Source organism: Mytilus edulis, chromosome 4 (genome assembly GCF_963676685.1).
Source record: "Mytilus edulis chromosome 4, xbMytEdul2.2, whole genome shotgun sequence".
NCBI lineage: Eukaryota > Metazoa > Mollusca > Bivalvia > Mytilida > Mytilidae > Mytilus > Mytilus edulis.
Window position 1 is genome coordinate 2,437,449 of NC_092347.1, and position 20,490 is coordinate 2,457,938.

The 20,490-nt window shown below is 35.3% G+C and overlaps 1 protein-coding gene across 1 annotated transcript; it reads left to right on the forward strand.

Moving 5' to 3' along the window:
- The first annotated feature begins 15,989 nt into the window (after positions 1-15,989).
- LOC139518626 (uncharacterized) lies at positions 15,990-17,775 on the forward strand. The gene is made up of 2 exons (XM_071310103.1): positions 15,990-16,250; positions 16,414-17,775. The coding sequence occupies exons 1-2, from the start codon at positions 15,990-15,992 to the stop codon at positions 17,773-17,775; spliced, it is 1,623 nt and encodes a 540-aa protein (XP_071166204.1).
- Positions 17,776-20,490: the final 2,715 nt, after the last annotated feature.

Sequence of the window (20,490 nt, forward strand, 5' to 3'; positions counted from 1 at the left end):
GAATAACGACTCCCAACACCCAATCTTAATAATCGTAGTAATCACTCAGAGATTAACGATTCCCAATACTCGAGCTTAGCAATAATTCAAAGAAACATTAATTTCAACAATAGATCTTAGTACATGTAATCACTCAGAGAATTACAACTCCCAATACCTAAGTTTAGTAATTACTCAGAGAATAACGATTCCCAAAACCAAAGCTTAGTTATCAATCAAAGAATAACGACTCCCAGTATCTAAGGTTAATATTACTCAGTGAAAAAAGACTCCCAATACTTAAGCTTATCAATCAATCAGAGAATAACAAGTCCCAACACCTAAGCTTAGTAATCACTCAGAAAATATATAACTCCCAACATTAAAGCTTAGTTATCACTCAGAGAATAACGACTCCCAACACCAAAGCTTAGGTATCACTCAGAGAATAACGACTCCTAACACCAAACCTTAGTTATCACTCAGAGAATAACGACTCCCAACACCAAACCTTAGTTATCACTCAGAGAATAACGATTCCCAATTCCGAAGCTTAATTAGCACTCCGAGAATAATGACTCTCAATACCAAAGCTTAGTTATCACTCAGAGAATAACGACTCCCAACACCAAAGCTTAGAGAATAATGACTCCCAACACCAAAGCTTAGGTATCACTCAGAGAATAACGACTTCCTACACCAAATCTAAGTTATCACACAGAGAATAACGACTCCCAACACCAAAGCTTAGTTATCACTCAGAGAATAACGACTCCCAATACCAAAGCTTGGTATCACTCAGAGAATAACGACTCCCAACACCAAAGCTTAGTCAAAGTTGAGGAGAACATATTCGGATTCTTTAGTACAGCTCAATAATAGTATCAATGATAAAAGGGCTCAGCTGGTTTGATAAGGACGTGTTAGACTGACGCATTGGTTAGTCCAGACAGAAAATCATACGTGCAGGACGACCATATATAGATATAAGAAGATGTGGTATGAGTGCCAATTAGTCAACTCTCCATCCAAGTCCCAATTTATAAAAGTAAACCATTGTAGGTCAAAGTACAGTCTTCAACACATAGCCTTCGCTCGCACCGAACAGTCAGCTATTTTAGGTATATTTGACATATAGCTCTTCTACGATTTTCGATACTTATCTATCTTCGGATTACAAATGTTTGGCTTTGAGCGTTCCTGATGAAGGTAAATCCAGAAAAGCGCTTCGGACGCAAGAAATTATTTAACGTCTTGTTTTCAATTATTTACATCACTGGGTCGATACCTCTGCGGTTGGACTATCATACCATGAGGGTATCAACAGCTCAGTAATCAGTGCTTCGGTACTGACATGATTTAACAAACTTTACTAAAATTTGTCCGTTAATAAATTTTGAAATTATCATGAAACTAAGGTTTCAACTCCCTCAGGCAAAATTGACTTTAGATGAATTTGGCTATCTATTTTAGGTATTTTTGACATATAGCTCTTCAACGATTTTCGGTACTTATCTATCTTCGGATTTCAAATGTTTGTCTTTGAGCGTTCCTGATGAAGGAAAATCCAGAAAAGCGCTTCGGACGCAAGAAATTATTTTACGTGTTGTTTTCATTTTTTTGAATGCATCTATTACATCGAACTAGAGATATAACAGATACAGTTCGGTCTGCCTCAGATTTTGACTTACATCTAACTAGAAATTGACAAGAAGGATCGGTTGAAAACAACACTGTACGACAAAAGAGGTGATTTCATCTTGTGAACTTTCCGTTTCTATGTAGCAACATTTAAGCCGCGCCTAAATACGGAGTATATATCTCCCAATTTATAAGATTTCCCCCGGATTTTATTTTCTATCATGATTTCCTTGATAGAGGTTGACTGTTCACAAGAAAGCTATTAAACCAAGAGTTCCAAATGGTGATGTTGAAATCATCCCTTCATAATTTCGCAGACGCTAACACGAGTTGGTTGATCGTTATGAAAAAACCGTTTCACAGATGATATCGGATATGTTCCTTATGTCGTAACTAATATCTCCTTCCCTTTTCACGAATATAACCTACCAAATAAGACTATTTACCAGATGTGTAATAACATGAGCAACACAACGGGTGCCAAATGTGGAGCAAGCTCTGCTCACCCTTCCAGAGCAACTGGTATCATCCCCATCTTTTAGTGGAGTTCGTGTTGCCTAGTCTAGTTTTCTATCTTGTGTCTTGTGTTCTGTTATTTGTCTGTTTGCTTTTATCTTACCCATGGCGTTGTCAGTTATTTATTTTTATCTATGAATTTGACTGTCCCTCTGGTATCTTTTGCCCCTCTTTAAAAATAGGTGCAAAGAAACGCAGCGTGTTTAAATGTTTTAATAAGTTCCAAGATTTGCCCTTAATAATTTGGTGTTCTTAGTACGAAGAAGTGAAAATTTATAGTCATACCAAAGCTGGCATATAGACGATATATAATCCTGCATAATTAAACATTAAATAACAATAAAGAACATTCACTGGAACTGTGTGAATTTTCATATATTGTGTTGAATTTGAAAATCAACATTTCCTTATTTTTATAAATTAATAAATACGGAATACTAATATGATTTTACCCCACTCCCTCCGATTTCGTTTTAGCAGCTATTGTGAAAGAACTATTATTTGCAGAGTACTTATTTTTATGGATTATATGGGTTTTTTTTTAAACCTCATCAATAACAAATCAAGTTTTAAGTAGAAACGCCTACAGACATGTTTTTTAAATTGCAACTTCAGCAAATTGAACTTTCAAATAAAGAGTATAAATTAACTGTGATGATTAGATCTTGTAATATATAATAATGACATCCTTTTATAACTAATACTATTACAAATCATAACATTTTAGTGTTACATCTTGTCGATTATTGAACTCATTTATAAAAGAAGAGGGACGAAAGATACCAAAGGGACAGTCAAACTCATAAATCTAAAACAAACTGACAACGCCATGGCTAAAAATGAAAAAGACAAACAGAAAAACAATAGTACACATGACACAACATAGAAAACTAAAGAATAAACAACACGAACCCCACCAAAAACTAGGGGTGATCTCAGGTGCTCCGGAAGGGTAAGCAGATCCTGCTCCACATGTGGCACCCGTCGTGTTGCTTATGTGATTACAAATCCGGTAATTAGTCTATTTCGGTAGGTCACATTCATGAGTGTTATGTTTTCATTAATGGAAAAACTATGGAAACAAGGTCTTTCCTGTATTACCGTAGTAACCGTTTGTGACCATTAAACTCAATAGGGGGCGGCAATTCTTAAATTCAGTAGTTATTCTTTGAATTCATTATAAAGTCTGACTATTTAGTTTCAATTTTTTTACGTTGCAAAATTTTATGACAGATTTGTCTTTCTTTTGTTTTGATACTCAAACAGTCTCTATGGAAAAACTAAATAAATGTGTCCTAATAATTAAATTCATTTAAGGCACTATCATGTATTAATATAAAGTTTTACCAAAGGTCAAAATCCGGAACATCAAATTTACCTTAAGGATTTTAAAAAAAAATAAAAAAAAGATTAAAATACTGTGCCAGTGTCGTATTGGGATATTTGTAATGTGATTATTGTTGTACAATTTGTGGACAAGGTTTTCCTTATTAAGCTTTTGATTAGAAAATGCACCAAATCTTCCAAAAAAAAGCCGAAGGCCACTAATTGGTCTTCAATACAGAGAGACAATCCCGCTAAAAACTGTCTATTTAATACTTTACATGCTTACACGGTATGTACTTGCTTCTAACCAAATATATTTCTAGAAGTTGACAAAACGTAAGAAAATGAAAAATAGCTGTAAAACTGTACACATTCATTTCAGAATCAAATTAGCCTAAAACTGTTCAAATGATTTGACACTTATTTGTCCCTACAAATTGTCTGGGAATAAAATAACTGAGTGATAAACTACTCAATGTATCCCTTTATAAGAATGACAATATGAGGGTTGTTTTGATGACACAATTAAATTGTGATGGCAGTGTTTAAGTGACATCATTATGTAAATTTACTAAATTAGAGCAAAGCATAGGGTAATGTAAGCTAGTATAAGGCACAAGTGCATATAAAAAAACCATAGCAAGCTGATTAACTGTAAACACATATTCTTAGTATATATCTTTTTATGGTGCTTTTGTTCTATATTACTTCTTAGCATCTGAGTGTTAAATTGTCACAAACTTTTGCAAGTCTTCTCAATTTATAGATCTTTATACATTCAAATTAATTATAATTGTAAAACAAATTGAGAATGTTTGAATTACAATTCATTTTCAAAGGGTGAACTTGTGCTTTGTACTTAAGTAGGTTTGTGACAATATGGTAGTCTTTCTTTAATTGATTTTGACAGTATTTATTTTACATATCAAGAACAATAATGGAACATTTCTGCATGATATGTTATAAATACTTAACGCAAATTTTGTTTACGGGTGCAGCTGTTTTAACTTAATGACATATTGTCTGGAAAATATGGTACCTTGAATGGCATCTAAACTTACAGTTACTGCCAGTGGCAACAGGGCAGCCATATCATTTTTCTATTGACTGGCTATTCTCTAGGCTTGTTAAGAAATAATATGCATTACACAGAAACATTCTGATTCTAAAAAAAACATACCATATTACCACCAGGGTAATAACTTTGTACTTTATAAATCAAGACTTTCTCAGCATTTTCCTTTGTGAATTATTTGTTGGCTGGTATTTAAATTCTCCTTATTCTTAAGATTCACTAGCTTGAATCAAGAAATGATTGGTCTTAACTTCATTAGGTTTTTGAAAGCCACGTTTTAATTTTTCTGTTTTCCCCAATTTAGTTTTTGAATCAAGGATAGTCTAACTATAAAAGTAAGTGGCATCTTAAAATCAATGTGATGGATATAACTCATGGAAAGATTGGAGCAGTAGTTTGAATAATTTCATAGCACTATTGCAGCAATTAAAGGTCTTTAGAAAAATATGCATTTTTCTGTAGATAAAATAAGCTTAGTTTGCACAACAATATTACACATATTGCAATTTCACATCTTAACCAAACATTAATCACTGTTACATGTTTCGCCTTTTATCTTTTAACTTTAAATCAGAAGATACTACCAATTACATGTACATATTCTTCTATTAAGCTTTTTCAATTTTCTTTTAAGACAAGGGACCAACAGATAGACTTAAAACTAAAATCTATCTTGTCTAAAACATTTAATCTGAATAAATGTTTGGGAGAATTTTGAAGTTAAAAACTTAGAACATGTAGAATATAGGTATTCTATTTTTCTTCTTTAAGAATTGGTTATTGACTTTGAAAACAAATTTCATGATTATATGAGATAATACAATCTCATCAGAGATACTAGTATTAAATTTTGTAGTAACGCCAGTCGCGCGTTTCGTCTTCAAAATACCCATCAGTGACTCTCGAAAGTCCAAATAAAGTACGAAGTTAAAGAGCGTTGAGGACCAAAATCTTTCCAAATATAAAAAAAAATGCATACAATTGGAAGGAAAAAGGGGTGACTGCAACGAAGTGCACAAAATTTGAAGTTGGACTTGATATCGAGGGTTACTTGGATAAGGACAGAATGTTAGTTTACCAACAGACCGCCTATGTACTCCTCTACGTATTCATACATCCTCTACATCGAAATTCACATCCCTTTTTTATGTCAAGAGTGATACACTTTTATTCCCCAGTAACCATTGGGGTTATTGGTGGGGTTCGTGTTGCTTAGTCTTTAGTTTTCGATGTTGTGTCTTGTGTACTATTATTTGTCTGTTTGTCTTTTTCGTGTTTAGCCATGGCGTTGTCAGTTTATTTTCGATCTCTGAGCTTGACTGTCCCTCTGATGGCTTTCGCACCTCCCCAAATTAGTTGTTTTGTGACCATATTTCTTTCATTTCAAAGATGTAAATAAACTCATTATAGATACCAGGACTAAATTTTGTATATACGCCAGACGCGCGTTTCGTTTTCAAAAGACCCATCAGTGACGTTCGAATCCCAAAAAATTAAAAGGGCCAAAGAAAGTACGAAGTTGAAGAGCAGTAAAGACCAAACTTCCTAAAAGTTTTGCCAAATACAGCTAAGGTAATCGATGCCTGAGGTAGAAAAGCCTTAGAATTTCAAAAATTCAAAATTTTGTAAAGAGTTAATTTATAGATATAACCATATCAATTATAATTCATATCAGCACAAAAGTGCTGACTACTGGGCTGGTGATACCCTCGGGGAAATAAATCTCCACCAGCAGTGGCATCGACCCAGTGGTGTCATACACATTTAAGCTCCATGATCAATCTTATTTAAATAAGTTCTTCGCACTTGCTCTTCGTTGTTTATATGTCGCAGAACTAATTTTAATTAGATTGCTCCATACTATAATAAGGACATAGCATACACAAAATTATTGTATTTATGCCATACCACTGCATTATTTTTATAGGGCTCATTAACTCCTAATTTAAGATATTATAAATGCACATCTACATAACAAATTAAAGGATTTAGAAGAAGGAGAATTTACGATCATAAAACATTGTGAGATAAAAAAAAAAAACATGGATATGGACAAGGTGAAAATTCAAGAACTCTTTTCTTTTGATAAGAAGCAATAATCAGCATTTCAGTATACCATATCCCTAAAAAGGTTGTTTCCATCAAGGATGGTCTGAGCTCCTGTGGGTGCCCAATAAGTCCTAAATTATGATAGTTTGTATCCACCAAGGATTGCCTGACCTCCTATGGGTGCCCAATAAGTCCTAAATTATGTTAGTTTGTATTCATCTGGGACGGTCTCACCTCCTATATATGGGTGCACAATAAGTCCTAACTTATGTTAGTTTGTATTCATCGTGGATGGCCTGACCTCCTGTAGGTGACCAATAAGTCCTAAATTCTGTCATTTTGTATTCATCTGGGATAGTCTGACCTCCTATGGGTGCCCAATAAGATCTTAATTATGTTAGTTTGTATTCATCTTGGATGGCCTGACCTCCTGTGGGTGACCAATAAGTCCTAAATTCTGTCATTTTGTATTCATCTGGGATGGTCTGACCTCCTATAGGTGCCCAATAAGATCTTATTATGTTAGTTTGTAGTCATCTGGGATGGTCTGACCTCCTTCGGGTGCCCAATAAGTCCTAAATTCTGACAGTTTGTATCCATCAAGGATGGCCTGACCTCCTAAGGATGCCCAATAAGTCCTAAATTATTTTAGTTTGTATTCATCTGGGATGGTCTGACCTCCTGTGGGTGCCCAAAAAGTCCTAAATTCTGTCAGTTTGTATTATTCTGGGATGGCCTGACCTCCTATGGGTGCCCAATATATATATTTCTTCTGTGAAGTCTTAAAATTTCAGAAAAATAGCATCAGTTTTTCGGATCCGATAAATTTAAGATTCATAACATTGAAGTAAAACAAGCTAAACTATCAGCTATTGTAAACAAATGATACACCAACTATCTATAAAGGCAACAGTAGTATACCGCTGTCTATATGTATTCAAAAACAAGTACAAAGTTTAAGAGAATTGAGGAACAAAAAGTTCCAAACCGTTGTGCCAAATACGGCTAAGGTTATCTGCCTGAAATAAGAAAATCCTTAATATTTAGAATAATTCATACTTTTGCAAGCAGTAAAATTTTAAAAATGACTATAAGATAGATAATGATGTTAACATCGAAGTGGTGACTAACTACAGAATAAAAACGAATACGTAAAACAACCTAAATCAGAACATTAAAAAGGCACAGCCGAACAACGTAGTATATGTTAGCCAAAGAGAACAACGCACAAACGTTCCGTCACATTTAAATTTCTAATTTCCAATTTTGAATCCTCAATGCTCTTCAACTTTGAACTTGTTTGACTTTATAAATATTTTGATATGAGCGTCACTGATGAGTCTTATGAAGACAAAACGCGCGTCCGGCGTATTAATTATAATCCTGGTACCTTTGTTAACTATTCCAAAAAGTTCAAGGTCAGGTTTGTAATACTGATATAACATGTATAAATAACAATGATTATAATGATGACAATGATTACAATTATGTTATCATTTTCTTAAACCGCCATAAAACAAATGTTAATTTATATACACTGATACAATTATGTAATCATACAACTAATATTGATATATGCACACTATGACAGACAGCATATAAATCTGATGAAGTCATTAATTGACGGGAAAGAAACCTCTGGTAAATTTTAATCATTATTTATTTCACATAACAGTACAATTCAATTCAATTCTTTATGCTTATCAGTGCAATAAATACAAATACATTTCTATAACACAACATGACATAATACATCAGAGAAGCAAATAAATATCAAGTATTGACCAATAACAGTTTGGTCCTATGATTAAGTGCATTAAACAAGAATTTACACAGATTACGCAAATCTTTTACATTTTCAGTGCTGAGAAGTTGCACTAATTTGACAAATGTACAAATGGCATTAAGACATATTGGTGATGTAATCAGATTATAAAGGAATCGTTACAGTTTACAACCTAAACAAATATCTATTGAGAACCAGAATGTCAACATTAATGACTTTATCTTAAAATAATTGCTTTAATATGACTCATGATATTCGTTTAATCTAATAAAAGTTTTTAAGTTTCTTAAACATGTCTACTGATATTCGTTCAATTTAATAAATGTTTTAATTTTATATAAGAAAGTAAATTGTAATATATATATTGTGTTATAAAACTCTTTATATTACACGCCTGGTAAACCATCTAATCTCAACCAAATGGTTGAGACGGAAAAAAGTATTCTGGCACTTCCTGTTGAGCTTTTCTGGTTCAAAATATTCAAAATAATCACAGGGTAGGTCGAATTTTCGTCGATTTACTGAAAATCAATGACTTTTTTGTAAAATCGGAAAATGTCATGCCATAGATAAATAATAATTGTAACTAATATGTCTCTTCTTGGTTTAAAATTTTTTAAATTGAAGTCACAATCACTTTTCTCCTACGGATTATAATGTTTACATTCTTTAAATCCGATAGAACTGCTATGATAATAATGACTTAGCAAGAAAATATGTCAATTATTTGTGTGTTTTTTTAGGCTTTACCATAACCACGTCTGTAAATAGCACAAATATTTGTTTGTCAAGCCTACTTTGAGCAGAAAAATAAAAAAAATATAAATGATTGAGATATAAAGGTATTGGTTGAGTCTTTCTGTCACAATGTTGAGACTTTCTGGTTGAGCTGTACTATTCGAGTTTACCTTTTTTTACGGTTAAGCTGATTCATGTTTTCGGTCTGTGGTGACATAAAATCTAAATACAGATACAATTTTAAGCATTGGCGATAGAAAAATGCATGCCATACAAATATAAATAAGATTAATTTTTACAATGGTTATTTATTAATATAATTTGGATGAATTCGATTCCTAAGACATTATTTAATGCCAAAAATGCGTACATTTATAAAGAAATAAAATAATAAAAACTAAACAATCGAACAGGACCCCTTTTCTAGGTTTATTTTTTCGTACACATTATTTCAGGTGGTGATCATTTAAATGTGAGTAAAAGATGTCATTTTTGTCATTATAATACTGAAAAATATGATTCGATTTTAAAATTGCTTTGTAAGTATTATAAGTGACGTCCAACTTAGTGTAATCACAGGTGTTGTATTTAAATAATTAAAACTTAGATGTTTGTTCACAACTGCATTCAGGGCACATCCTTAATATTTGGTAGTATTCAGCAACATTTATATTATAACCCGGGCCCCGTCACACTAGGCCGTGATCGCTTTACGATCTCTAAAAAAATAATGCTATTGACGATCGTAGTGCAGTATGGTCGTGTTATGGTCTTGATGAGGTCTTGGTGATCGTGTTGAGAGTAGCAAACTTTAAACATGTTCAAAACAATCATGATGCGTTCGTGGCGAAATCAGGTCGCAGTTCTGGTCTAGTCGTAGATTTTTTTAGCCGTGGAACTGTCAGGATCAGTTCCAGGTTGAACTGTGTAAATCAGTTCTAGGTAGAACTTACCAATGACCAAATCAGTTCTTGGTTAGAACTGTTCTAGCTAGAACTGTCTTAAAAGTGTCAGGAGATAGTTCCACATTTGTCCGCTAGAACAGTTCTCCTTCAGATTATGACAGTTAGAGGTAATCTCCATTGTGTGTAGGCTGAACATCTCCTTTGCAATTATCTATTTTAAATGAAAATAACTTTTGATGAAATGAATGAATTTAATGATTATCCATTTTTGAATATTAATTCAGTTTTCTTTTTAAATATTTTAAAACTGGATTCGACGTAGCTAAATTGTGGGAGATAGTTAGTTTGAACTCTGGCCTGGTCAACTTAAATTCTAAAAAAAATTGTGTGTGTCTAATATGCTAAGCATGCAATATCTGCTAAAAACTGTGGTCATATACCTTACCAGATAGCTCGAACTAACGCCGAAAGGATAAAGAAAAGTTTTTCATTTACAAAATTTGCATCCGTTAGGAGTCCGCGATGTAATGACCAAATAAAACGGACGTGTAATATGCCGAAAAATGGGGTGGAAGAGGAATAAGAAAATAACATGTCAGAATAAAAGGCAATAATTTTGCCTGATCATGATTAAGAAGTTGAGCCAAAAATATTCATGATACTAAAGAAAACTAACATACCAATAATTGCTTTTTCTTACGCGATTTGTTTTCAATTTGTATGTATCCGTTTTATTATTAATGTTTTTTCTGTATGCGGTACGATTGCCAATGATACAACTCTCCACAAGAGACCAAAATGACACATAAAGTAACAACTAGAGGTCGCCGTACGGCGTTCAAATATACGCAAAGCCCATACTGCATAGATAGCTATAAAAGCCCCCGAAATGAGCGTTCTCCAGCGTTAGAACTTTAATACTAGTACTTACACAGATAATTACTATTTAGACTCTATTACAACCAAAGGCCTCTTTAGAAGCTGCTGTGATAACTGCAGACAAGATTAAAATGACTGTTGAAATGTCAAACAATATACGGCAAGTTTATGAATTTTGACAGTTGCATATGTAATTGATACTAAGTTACACAAGGTCATGTTTTTCTCTGACTGTTTATGACGTCTTTACACTAAATTCATTGGATGTTGGATTTGTACGGATTGATAGTTTAGTCTTAGATGCATGATTTTTATATTAGTTGTTAGTGGCTTTGAACTAGCTGTCAGATAACTGCGAGTACTCTCCATAGGCGGATCCAGAAAGGGGGGCTACCCCCCCCCCCCCCCCCATTTCGTGGGAAAAATTTGGTTGATTATATAGGGAATCACTGAAGCATGACTGGAGTGGGCCCCCTTAGGTCAGTCAGCGGGCCCCCCGTATGAAAAGTTCTGGATCCGCCACTGCTCTCAGATCTGTTCCTAGTGTCTTTTTGTTGTCGGGAGGTTCAAGAACCTGGCCACGTCCAATTGTATTTTTGTCCATCTGATGAGTTAAACCTTTTTCAACTGATTTTTATAGTTCGTTCTTATGTTGTACTGTTATATGTACCACTGTCCCAGGTAAGGGGGAGGGTTGGGATCCCGCTAACATGTTTCACCCCTCCACATTATTTATGTATGTGCCTGTCCCAATTCAGGAACCTGTAATTCAGTGGTTGTTGTTTGTTTATGTGTTACATATTGAATCATATTTTTTTTTGTTAATTTTTTTTTATATATAAATAAGGTCTTTAGTTTTCTCGTTTAAATTGTTTTACATTGTCATATCGGGGCCTTTTATAGCTGACTATGCGGTATGCCATGGGCTTTGTTCATTGTTGAAGGCCGTACGGTGACCTATAGTTGTTAATGTCTGTGTCATGTTGGTCTTTTGTGGACAGTTGTCCCATTGGCAGTCATACCACATCTTCTTTTTTTAGTTGAAAATTTCATTCACCAACTGGTATCGGTTGAGATATTCTGGAACAATGTTCAGATCTCAACATTGTTCCAGAATATCTCAACCGATACCAGAAAATCTCAACATGACAGACTTTATAACATATTTAGCTTAATGAAATTATATTCGTAAAGAAAAAGAACAAACTGTAATTTTATGTTTATAATGTTTTAGAAAAATACTAATTTACTGATATATATGCTAGTTTATCTTTGGTATCTTTCGTACCTCTTTTATCAATGATATCACTGTCATTTTATCAATATCTGACTGCGCTGGCCACATTTACCTGCTGGAGAAAAGTAATTACGATGTCATTTTAAATCATATTCATTTGTGTTATACACGAGATAAACCGTAATTTCAATATCTATGGCATGACATTCTCCGATTTTACAAAACACGCATTGATTTTCAGTAAATTGACGAAAAGTCGACCTACCCTGTGTTTATTTTGAATATTTTGAACCAGAAAAGCTCAACAGGAAGTGCCAGAATACTTTTTTCCGTCTCAACATTTGATTAGATGATATAGCATGTGCGTTCTATTGTTTTTTCAAAATCTGAAATTCATCAAATAAAAAATCAATTCCTCCCCCATCACTTTATCAATATGTCATAATTCAAAATTTCAATAGATTATGTAAACATTATAAACAAGAGTACAAATGATGAAATGTGTCACCAGCCCTCATGATTATAATTGATTTTATGCTTAAAGTTCAGAAAAAGGTTTTTCTACACGCATCACATAAACCTAATACATGTCATAACAATGATCTATGCAAATAAGGTCAAGTAAATAATATCAACTTGTTCACCTCACACGCATTCAATATACCAAATAAAGTTGCCTATTCTCACGAATATGACCAACCGATTTAGACTATTTACCGAGTTTGTTATAATATGAGCAATAACACAGATGCCACATGTGGAGCAGCAGCTGCGTACCCTTCCGGAGCACCAGATATCACCCGTACCCTTCCGGAGCACCAGATATCACCCGTACCCTTCCGGAGCACCAGATATCACCCCCGTTTTAAGTTGGGTTCGTGTTGCTTAGTCTTTTGTTTTCCTTATTGCCTCTTGTGTACTATCATTTGTCTGTTTGTATTTTTCTTTTTTACTCATGGCGATGTCAATTTGTTTTCGATCTATGAGTTTGAATGTTCCTCTCGTTATTTTTTGCCCCTCTTTTATAAACAGCCTTAACCAGAAAAAATTAAAATTGACAAATAAATATGAAAATCCATTCAAGGTCAGATGATACCTGCCATATATATTGCCATACATGTACATCTTGCACTCAGTGTGTCATAGGGTGAAACTTTGCACATTTACTTCTTATCTAAGATCGGTATTTAATTGACCACATAAATTTACTAAAGTAAAGAGTGTTAAGTATTTGTAGATTTATTGCTTTAGTAAACTTTAGCAGACCGTCTGATTGACCGTTAAATTTAATGTATGATGCAGCTGTGTTTTAACTGTAATCATTTCTAATTAGAAACCTTATAATTTATCTCTCTGTTTGTTGATATTCTGTCCCTTTACTTGTGTGATCTGGAGATGAATGACGATTTAATGTGTGGGAAAGTCATGAAAATAGCAAGGGCCTTTGCGATAATAAAAGTTAGTGAATGTTGAGATTCGAGAGGATTGAAGATAATGGACGTGTCTCTGTATTAAAAATGTAATGTAATGAAAGTATATATATAGTGAACTTGTACATAATAAATATGTATATATGAACATGAGTTTTTAAAGCCAGTGCCTTAGAAGAGCTCAGTGACAATTGCATACACCAATTAAAGTTTACCTGAGCTACTAAACCTATCACCAACCATGGTTACATGAGGTTAAGGTCACGTAAATCCTGTGTGAAGGACGTCTAGCAGAGTTGTTGAATCATAAACAGGAGACCACTGACAACAGACATATTGTACTTTGAGTCTAATAGTTTTAATGTTCACTTCTGGAAAGAGTACACTGTTTATCTTTCTATATAATTATAATACTAAATTTCTAAATTGAAATGGTTTTTGTCAGAACTATAATACAGTTCTATCAACACTCCAATTGAATTATATTCATCTAGTTGGATACTGGAAGTTCAAAGAAATGTCAAAATTAATATTTGATACATAATATCAACAGTAAGAAAGTTTGCATCACTAACACGGTTTCTGTGTAAAAAAACAAACTTGATAAATTATAAGTATGTAATGTTTATAATGTATGTAAGAACGCAAAGGTCTTTTGAAAGAAAACAATGTCTGTTACAAGTGTTGTGATTCTACCAAACACAGAAGCCGGGAATGCAATGCACGCATAAGTTCAGTGAGTTGTAAAGAATGTGGAAGTAAACAACAGACTACCGCTCTTCACATCACTAGACCACAGCAACCTGCAAGTTCTCAGTCTAGCTCGCCCAAGGAAGCCTACGGTGGGGAGCCAACAGAAACCGCTAAAACTAAATCAACCTCAGTGAACTCTACCTGTACTGAGATCTGCAAAGATACATATAGCGGGAAATCTTGTGCTAAAATACTTCCTGTGAATGTTTATCACAAAGATAAACAGGACAAAGTTATTCGCATGTACGCCATCATTGATGACCAAAGCAACCGGTCACTAGCATCGCCCGAATTCTTTAATCTTTTCGACGTCAAAGATAAACCGGAGAACTATACTTTATCAACATGCTCCGGCAAAGTAGTCACTTCCGGGAAAAGAGGAAGAGGTTTTGTCATGGAAACAATCAATGGTAATGACAAGTTTGACCTTCCTGTACTGATTGAATGTGATCATATTCCCAATAATAGGGACGAAATACCTACTCCTAAAGTAACAATGTATCACCCTCATTTAAAAGAACTTAGGGGTAGCATTCCACCAATAGAGGAAAATTGCCAAATTCTTCTCTTAATTGACAGAAACCTTATAGCGGCATATCATGTCCTCGACCAGCGCATAGGACCACCAAGAACTCCATATGCACAACAATTGAAACTGGGTTGGGTAGTGATAGGAGAAACCTGCATTAACAAGCAGCATGTGCCTCTTGGGTTAAATGTCAAAATAACCAACATTTTACCTACAGGACAACCTTCAACCTTTCAACCATGCACAAGCAAGTTTGACATCCGGGAAAACTACACAGACCCTGTCACGAAAGATTTACAATCGCCATTCTTTGAAAAAACAAGGGACGATGATAAGCCTGGACAGTCATATGAGGACAAAATGTTCATGAAGCAGATGGACAACGAATTTGTGAGAGACTCGGAAGGAAGTTGGGTAGCACCGTTGCCGTTCCGAGTGCCAAGACAGCCATTGCCAAGCAACAGACAACAAGCTCGTCATCGTGCTAATATGTTAGACACCAGTCTGAATAGAAACCTAGTTAAGCGGGAACACTTTCGTACAATTATGAGTAAGATCCTAGACAATAATCATGCAGAGCTCGCTCCACCATTGCATGAACATGCATGAGGAGTGCTGGTATTTGCCATTGTTTGGTGTTTATCATCCGAAGAAACCCGATCAGATAAGAGGTGTGTTTTATTCTTCCGCCAAATGTAACGGTGTTTCACTTAAGGTTCATGTGGACTATCTAGGGCATGCTATGCCTTAAAACTTTTCCAGATGCACAGGTTTGCCTGTACTCAGAGAAAAATTTGAGGTGAAAATACGGCCATTTTAGCCATAGGGTCCACATGAACCATAACAGCGTCCTGCTTACAGGTCCAGACTTGACCAATGATCTCTTGGGAGTACTGCTGCGTTTCTGGAAAGAAATGGTCGCAGTAACTGCAGACGTTCAACATATGTTTCACTGCTTTAATTTGTTGTCAGAAAAGACCACCGAAATTACCTGAGATTGTTATGGCATAAAGACTATGACATACAGGAGAACCTTGTCGAATACCGCATGAGAGTTCATGTTTTCGGAAATAGTCCGTTACCTGCCGTTGCTACGCTTGGACTCCGAAAAGCAGCCCAACATCAGAACTAGAGTTTGGCAGTCACATGACTAGCTTTGTTACAAGAAACTTCTATGTCGACTACGGTCTAACGTCATGTCCTACTAAAGAGGAAGCTGTTAAGCTCATGAAGGAAACACAGCAAGCATTAGCAAAATATGGAAACTTACGTCTTCACAAGTTTGCCTCTAATTGTGCAGAAGTTATGTCTGCATTTCATGCCAGTGATTTGGCTTCAAATCTTAAAGATCTAGATTTAGAATGCGACAGCAAACCCCTACAACGTAGTCTTGGTCTCAGTTGGGACGTAAATACTGATAACTTCTCATTTCAATTATCATCAGAAAACAAACCGATCACTCGGAGAGGAATTTTATCAACGATAAACAGTCTCTACGATCCTCTTGGATTTTTGGCTCCGGTGATTATACAAGGGAAGCTCCTATTAAGGAAAATAGTATCAGAAACAGTCGATTGGGACCCAACCTCTCACTGATGAGACAGCAGATGAGTGGAAATCGTGGAGAGATACTATAATTCCTATCGAAACATTGCGCATTCCACGTACCTACGTGCCGTATCTCAGCAAACCCGCCACAAAGGAGTTACATGTATTATCTGATGCATCAGAAAAAGCCATAGCAGCTGTTGCATATCTACGCACGACCGACAGTAGTGGTGAACCAAACATAGGTTTCATTCTTGGGAAAGCTAAAGTTGCACCAACAAGTGGTCATACTATTCCACGCCTTGAACTATCTGCTGCAGTATTAGCAGTCGAGATAACACAGACAATCATGGATAATTTAGATTTACATATAGACACCGTAAAATTCTACACAGACAGTAAAGTAGTCCTATGCTACATCAGTTACGAGACAAGAAGGTTCTTTATCTATGTCGCCAATAGAGTAGAGAAAATAAGAAAATTTAGCTCTCCAAGTCAATGGAATTACGAACCAACTAACCGTAATCCCGCAGACTCGGGAACAAGGTCCGTACCAGCCCATGAAATTCACAGCAGTGAATGGTTATTGGGACCAAAACAACTTCTTTCCTCAGAACAGAAGAATTCTGAGGACATATACCAACTTATAGATCCAGAAGAAGATGGAGAAATCCGTGCAACTGTTAATGTTGCAAAAACATTTTCCACACCTGAGCATAAGGGTATCGGAACTGATAGATTCAATCGATTCTCCAACTGGACATCACTTGTGCGAGCGATAGCCTTTTTGAAAGGTTTCTCCCGTTTACACGGGTCAAAACAGGCATCATCAATGACTTCTCTGGATAGTTTTTCTAATGCCGAAAAATTCATCTTAATATCTGCACAACACGAAGTTTATGGAGATGAAATAGATTGTATAAAACGCCAGGAACAAATTAATAAGCGGAGCCCGATAGCTGACCCCAATCCGTTTTTGGACGAACAAGGACTATTACGAGTAGGAGGCCGTATTGACAAATCTGACTTAGACCTCCGTGAAAAAAAAACCATTGATCGTCCCTGGACGCCATTATATAGCGACATTATTAGTTCGACACTACCACAACAAGATAAAACATCAAGGTCGCCATTTCACAGATGGAGCGATTCGATCCGCATGATTTTGGATCGTAGGAGCAAAACCTTGATCTCATCTATTATTCACAAATTTGTGACATGCCGCAAACTCAGAGGAAAAACCGAGTATCAAATCATGTCTGATTTGCCAGAGGACCGTCTTGAACCTTCACCTCCGTTTACTAACGTTGGAATAGACACCTTTGGACCCTGGACAATTGTTTCCCGTAAAACACGTGGTGGATACGCCAACTCAAAACGTTAGGCAATTTTATTTACATGCTTAGTGACAAGAGCTATTCACATCGAATTAGTCGAGGAAATGAGTTCTTCAGCCTTCATAAACGCTGTCAGGAGATTCGCCGCTATGAGTGGCCAAGTTAAAATTTTCCGATCTTGGAACGAACTTTATTGGCGCAATCGACGATTTAAAGTTTGACACAAACGACGTTGAAGATGGACCCTTCAAAAACTTTCTGTACAATTCTGGTACAACTTGGATCTTCAACCCGCCGCATTCGTCCCACATGGGTGGAGCCCGGGAGAGAATGATTGGTATCACCAGGAGAATTCTTGATTCTATGCTTCTAAATGCAGCCGGAAGAAGCCTAACGCATGACGTGCTCAACACACTAATGGCAGAAGTTTCAGCAATAGTTAACTCTAGACCTCTGGTACCGGTATCAACAGATCCAGAAAATCCGCTTATATTAACTCCGGCTATGTTATTGACACAGAAAACCGACTACATATTCACCTCAGATCATATTGGAGAATTCGATAAACGAAATCTATGTCTTGCCGAATGGAGACGAGAACAGGCTCTTGCCAGTGTTTTCTGGTCCCGTTGGAGGAAAGAGTACCTGCCGTTACTACAACAACGACGAAAATGGACCGAAGATCGCCGTGATCTCATCGAAGGAGACGTCATTCTTCTAAAGGACAAAAACCTTTGTCGTACCCAATGGCCCGTTGGAATTATAGTGAACTCATTTTAAAGTTCAGAAAAACATGTCCGAAAAGCAGAAGTGCGAGTAATCGTTAATGGAAAAGCCACAACCTACACACGCCCTATCGTGGACATGATTCTTCTCATAGAGAACAACCCTGTGTAATTATATGTATATATTTTGGATTAATATAGTGACATTCATATGTGGAATTATACTTTCTGGAATAGTGATATCAGATAGATTTAAGACGGGGAGTATTCTGAATCACATTCGCAATTATATTTACTATAAAGTCTATTTGATTGTATTTTCAGACATTCATATTTTCCGGAAATAATCTGGACTTATCCGTATTTTCACTTCCGTTTACTTTTTCTTCCTCGACTGTCTATTGCAAATGGATGCCACGACAAAACTGTTCCTGTGGATATTGTGACAAATCACCGTCAAGTATGTTTCAAATCGTTTATAAACGGTTAAATATATATTCCGTTAATTCTGTTAAGGTTCATGTGGACCCTATGGCTAAAATGGCCGTATTTTCACCTCAAATTTTACTCCGAGTCCAGGCAAACCTTTGCATCTGGAAAAGTTTTAAGGCATAGCATGCCCTAGATAAATAGAATTCAAATGCATTGTACGACTTTTTTTCGTCCCTGCAGAAGATGATAAAATTAACAAACAGTTGAGTTTACCTTGATATGGTCCACTCAGATACACAGTTTAAATAACAAATTATTGTCAGGTATCTATTGTCCATCTCATATCCATGTCAATCAATACAGCTCACTTCAATTATTACCTGTTTCCCAACTTAGTTTATTTTGGCATCTTCTGGAGGAATAAAAAAAGTGCACGGCAAAATCCTGGTTAGTTTTTATTTTTCTAAAACATAAAACATATTTGAAATTTATTTATCTAGGGCATGCTATGCCTGAAATTTTTTACAGATGCGCAGGTTTGTCTGTACTCAGAGTAAATTTTGAGGTGAAAATACGGCCATTTTAGCCATAGGGTCCTCGTGAACCTTAACTTGAGAAACACGTTTATTCAACAAATATGAACTGTAATTGTTTATTACTTTGAATTGAACTGAGGATTCTACTTTCGTTTTTGACTTGATATTATTATTGCATTGAACATTCATATATTCTTTCGTACATATTGTAAATATTGTATTTTTATTTCTTTCAGTTTACCAAACAATACACACTCTGTAAAAACTCCTGTATCATTTCTGGTGGAATTATAATCTACAATCTTCACACACACAAGTTGTTATTCTTTATAATTTGCCGAGATTGCGATACAATCACATGGTTATACTAGCTGAGTCAGGCTCAGCATACTTTCCGTTAGTGATATAGATATTAAGACAAGAACAAAGAACGGACACAAAGACAGAAAAAAAACATAATGAATCTAAGGAAGCTACAATTTCATGTTTATGGGTGAAGGGGGAGAGGGCTAAGATAAAAATTTGAAAAAAAAGTTGACAGGACAGAAGATTTAAATAAAAAAAATGCATGGTGAGACACCTTGCAGGGAAAAAAGGCAGGATGACAATTTAGGATAAATTTGTAAAAAAAGGACAAAAATGAGTGATAAATAAAAATGCACGACAGAGATTAGAACTTTAAAAAATGCAGGACAAAATTTTTCATTCTAGCGCCCCTTCCCCCTCCCCCACCCACCCAATAAAAATCAAATGGTAGCTACCTAAGTGGGACATAAAAAATAAGAAGAAAGTATAACCGTTCTCCAGCATGTGAATAAACGTTTATTGTTGGAAAGTGCATCTGATGCGGATAAATTTTTAGTACCGTTAGTGTAATAGAACTTCTACAGATTATTATGGATTATTTCAGGTTATCTACCAGTAGGCAATATTATAAAATGAGCATCAATTATGTAATCATTGTCCTTAAACAGTCATACAACTAATATTAATGTATTTACACCGATACGATTATGTAATCATTGTCCTTAAACAGTCATACAATTGAGATTAATTTATATACACTGAT

Coding starts and splice junctions, on each gene's coding strand:
- LOC139518626 (XM_071310103.1), top strand. CDS start 15,990: ATGACTAGCTTTGTTACAAGAAACTTCTATGTCGACTACGGTCTAACG. Junction 16,251..16,413: donor GTCTTGGTCTCAGTTGGGAC/GTAAATACTGAT, acceptor TATCAGAAACAG/TCGATTGGGACCCAACCTCT.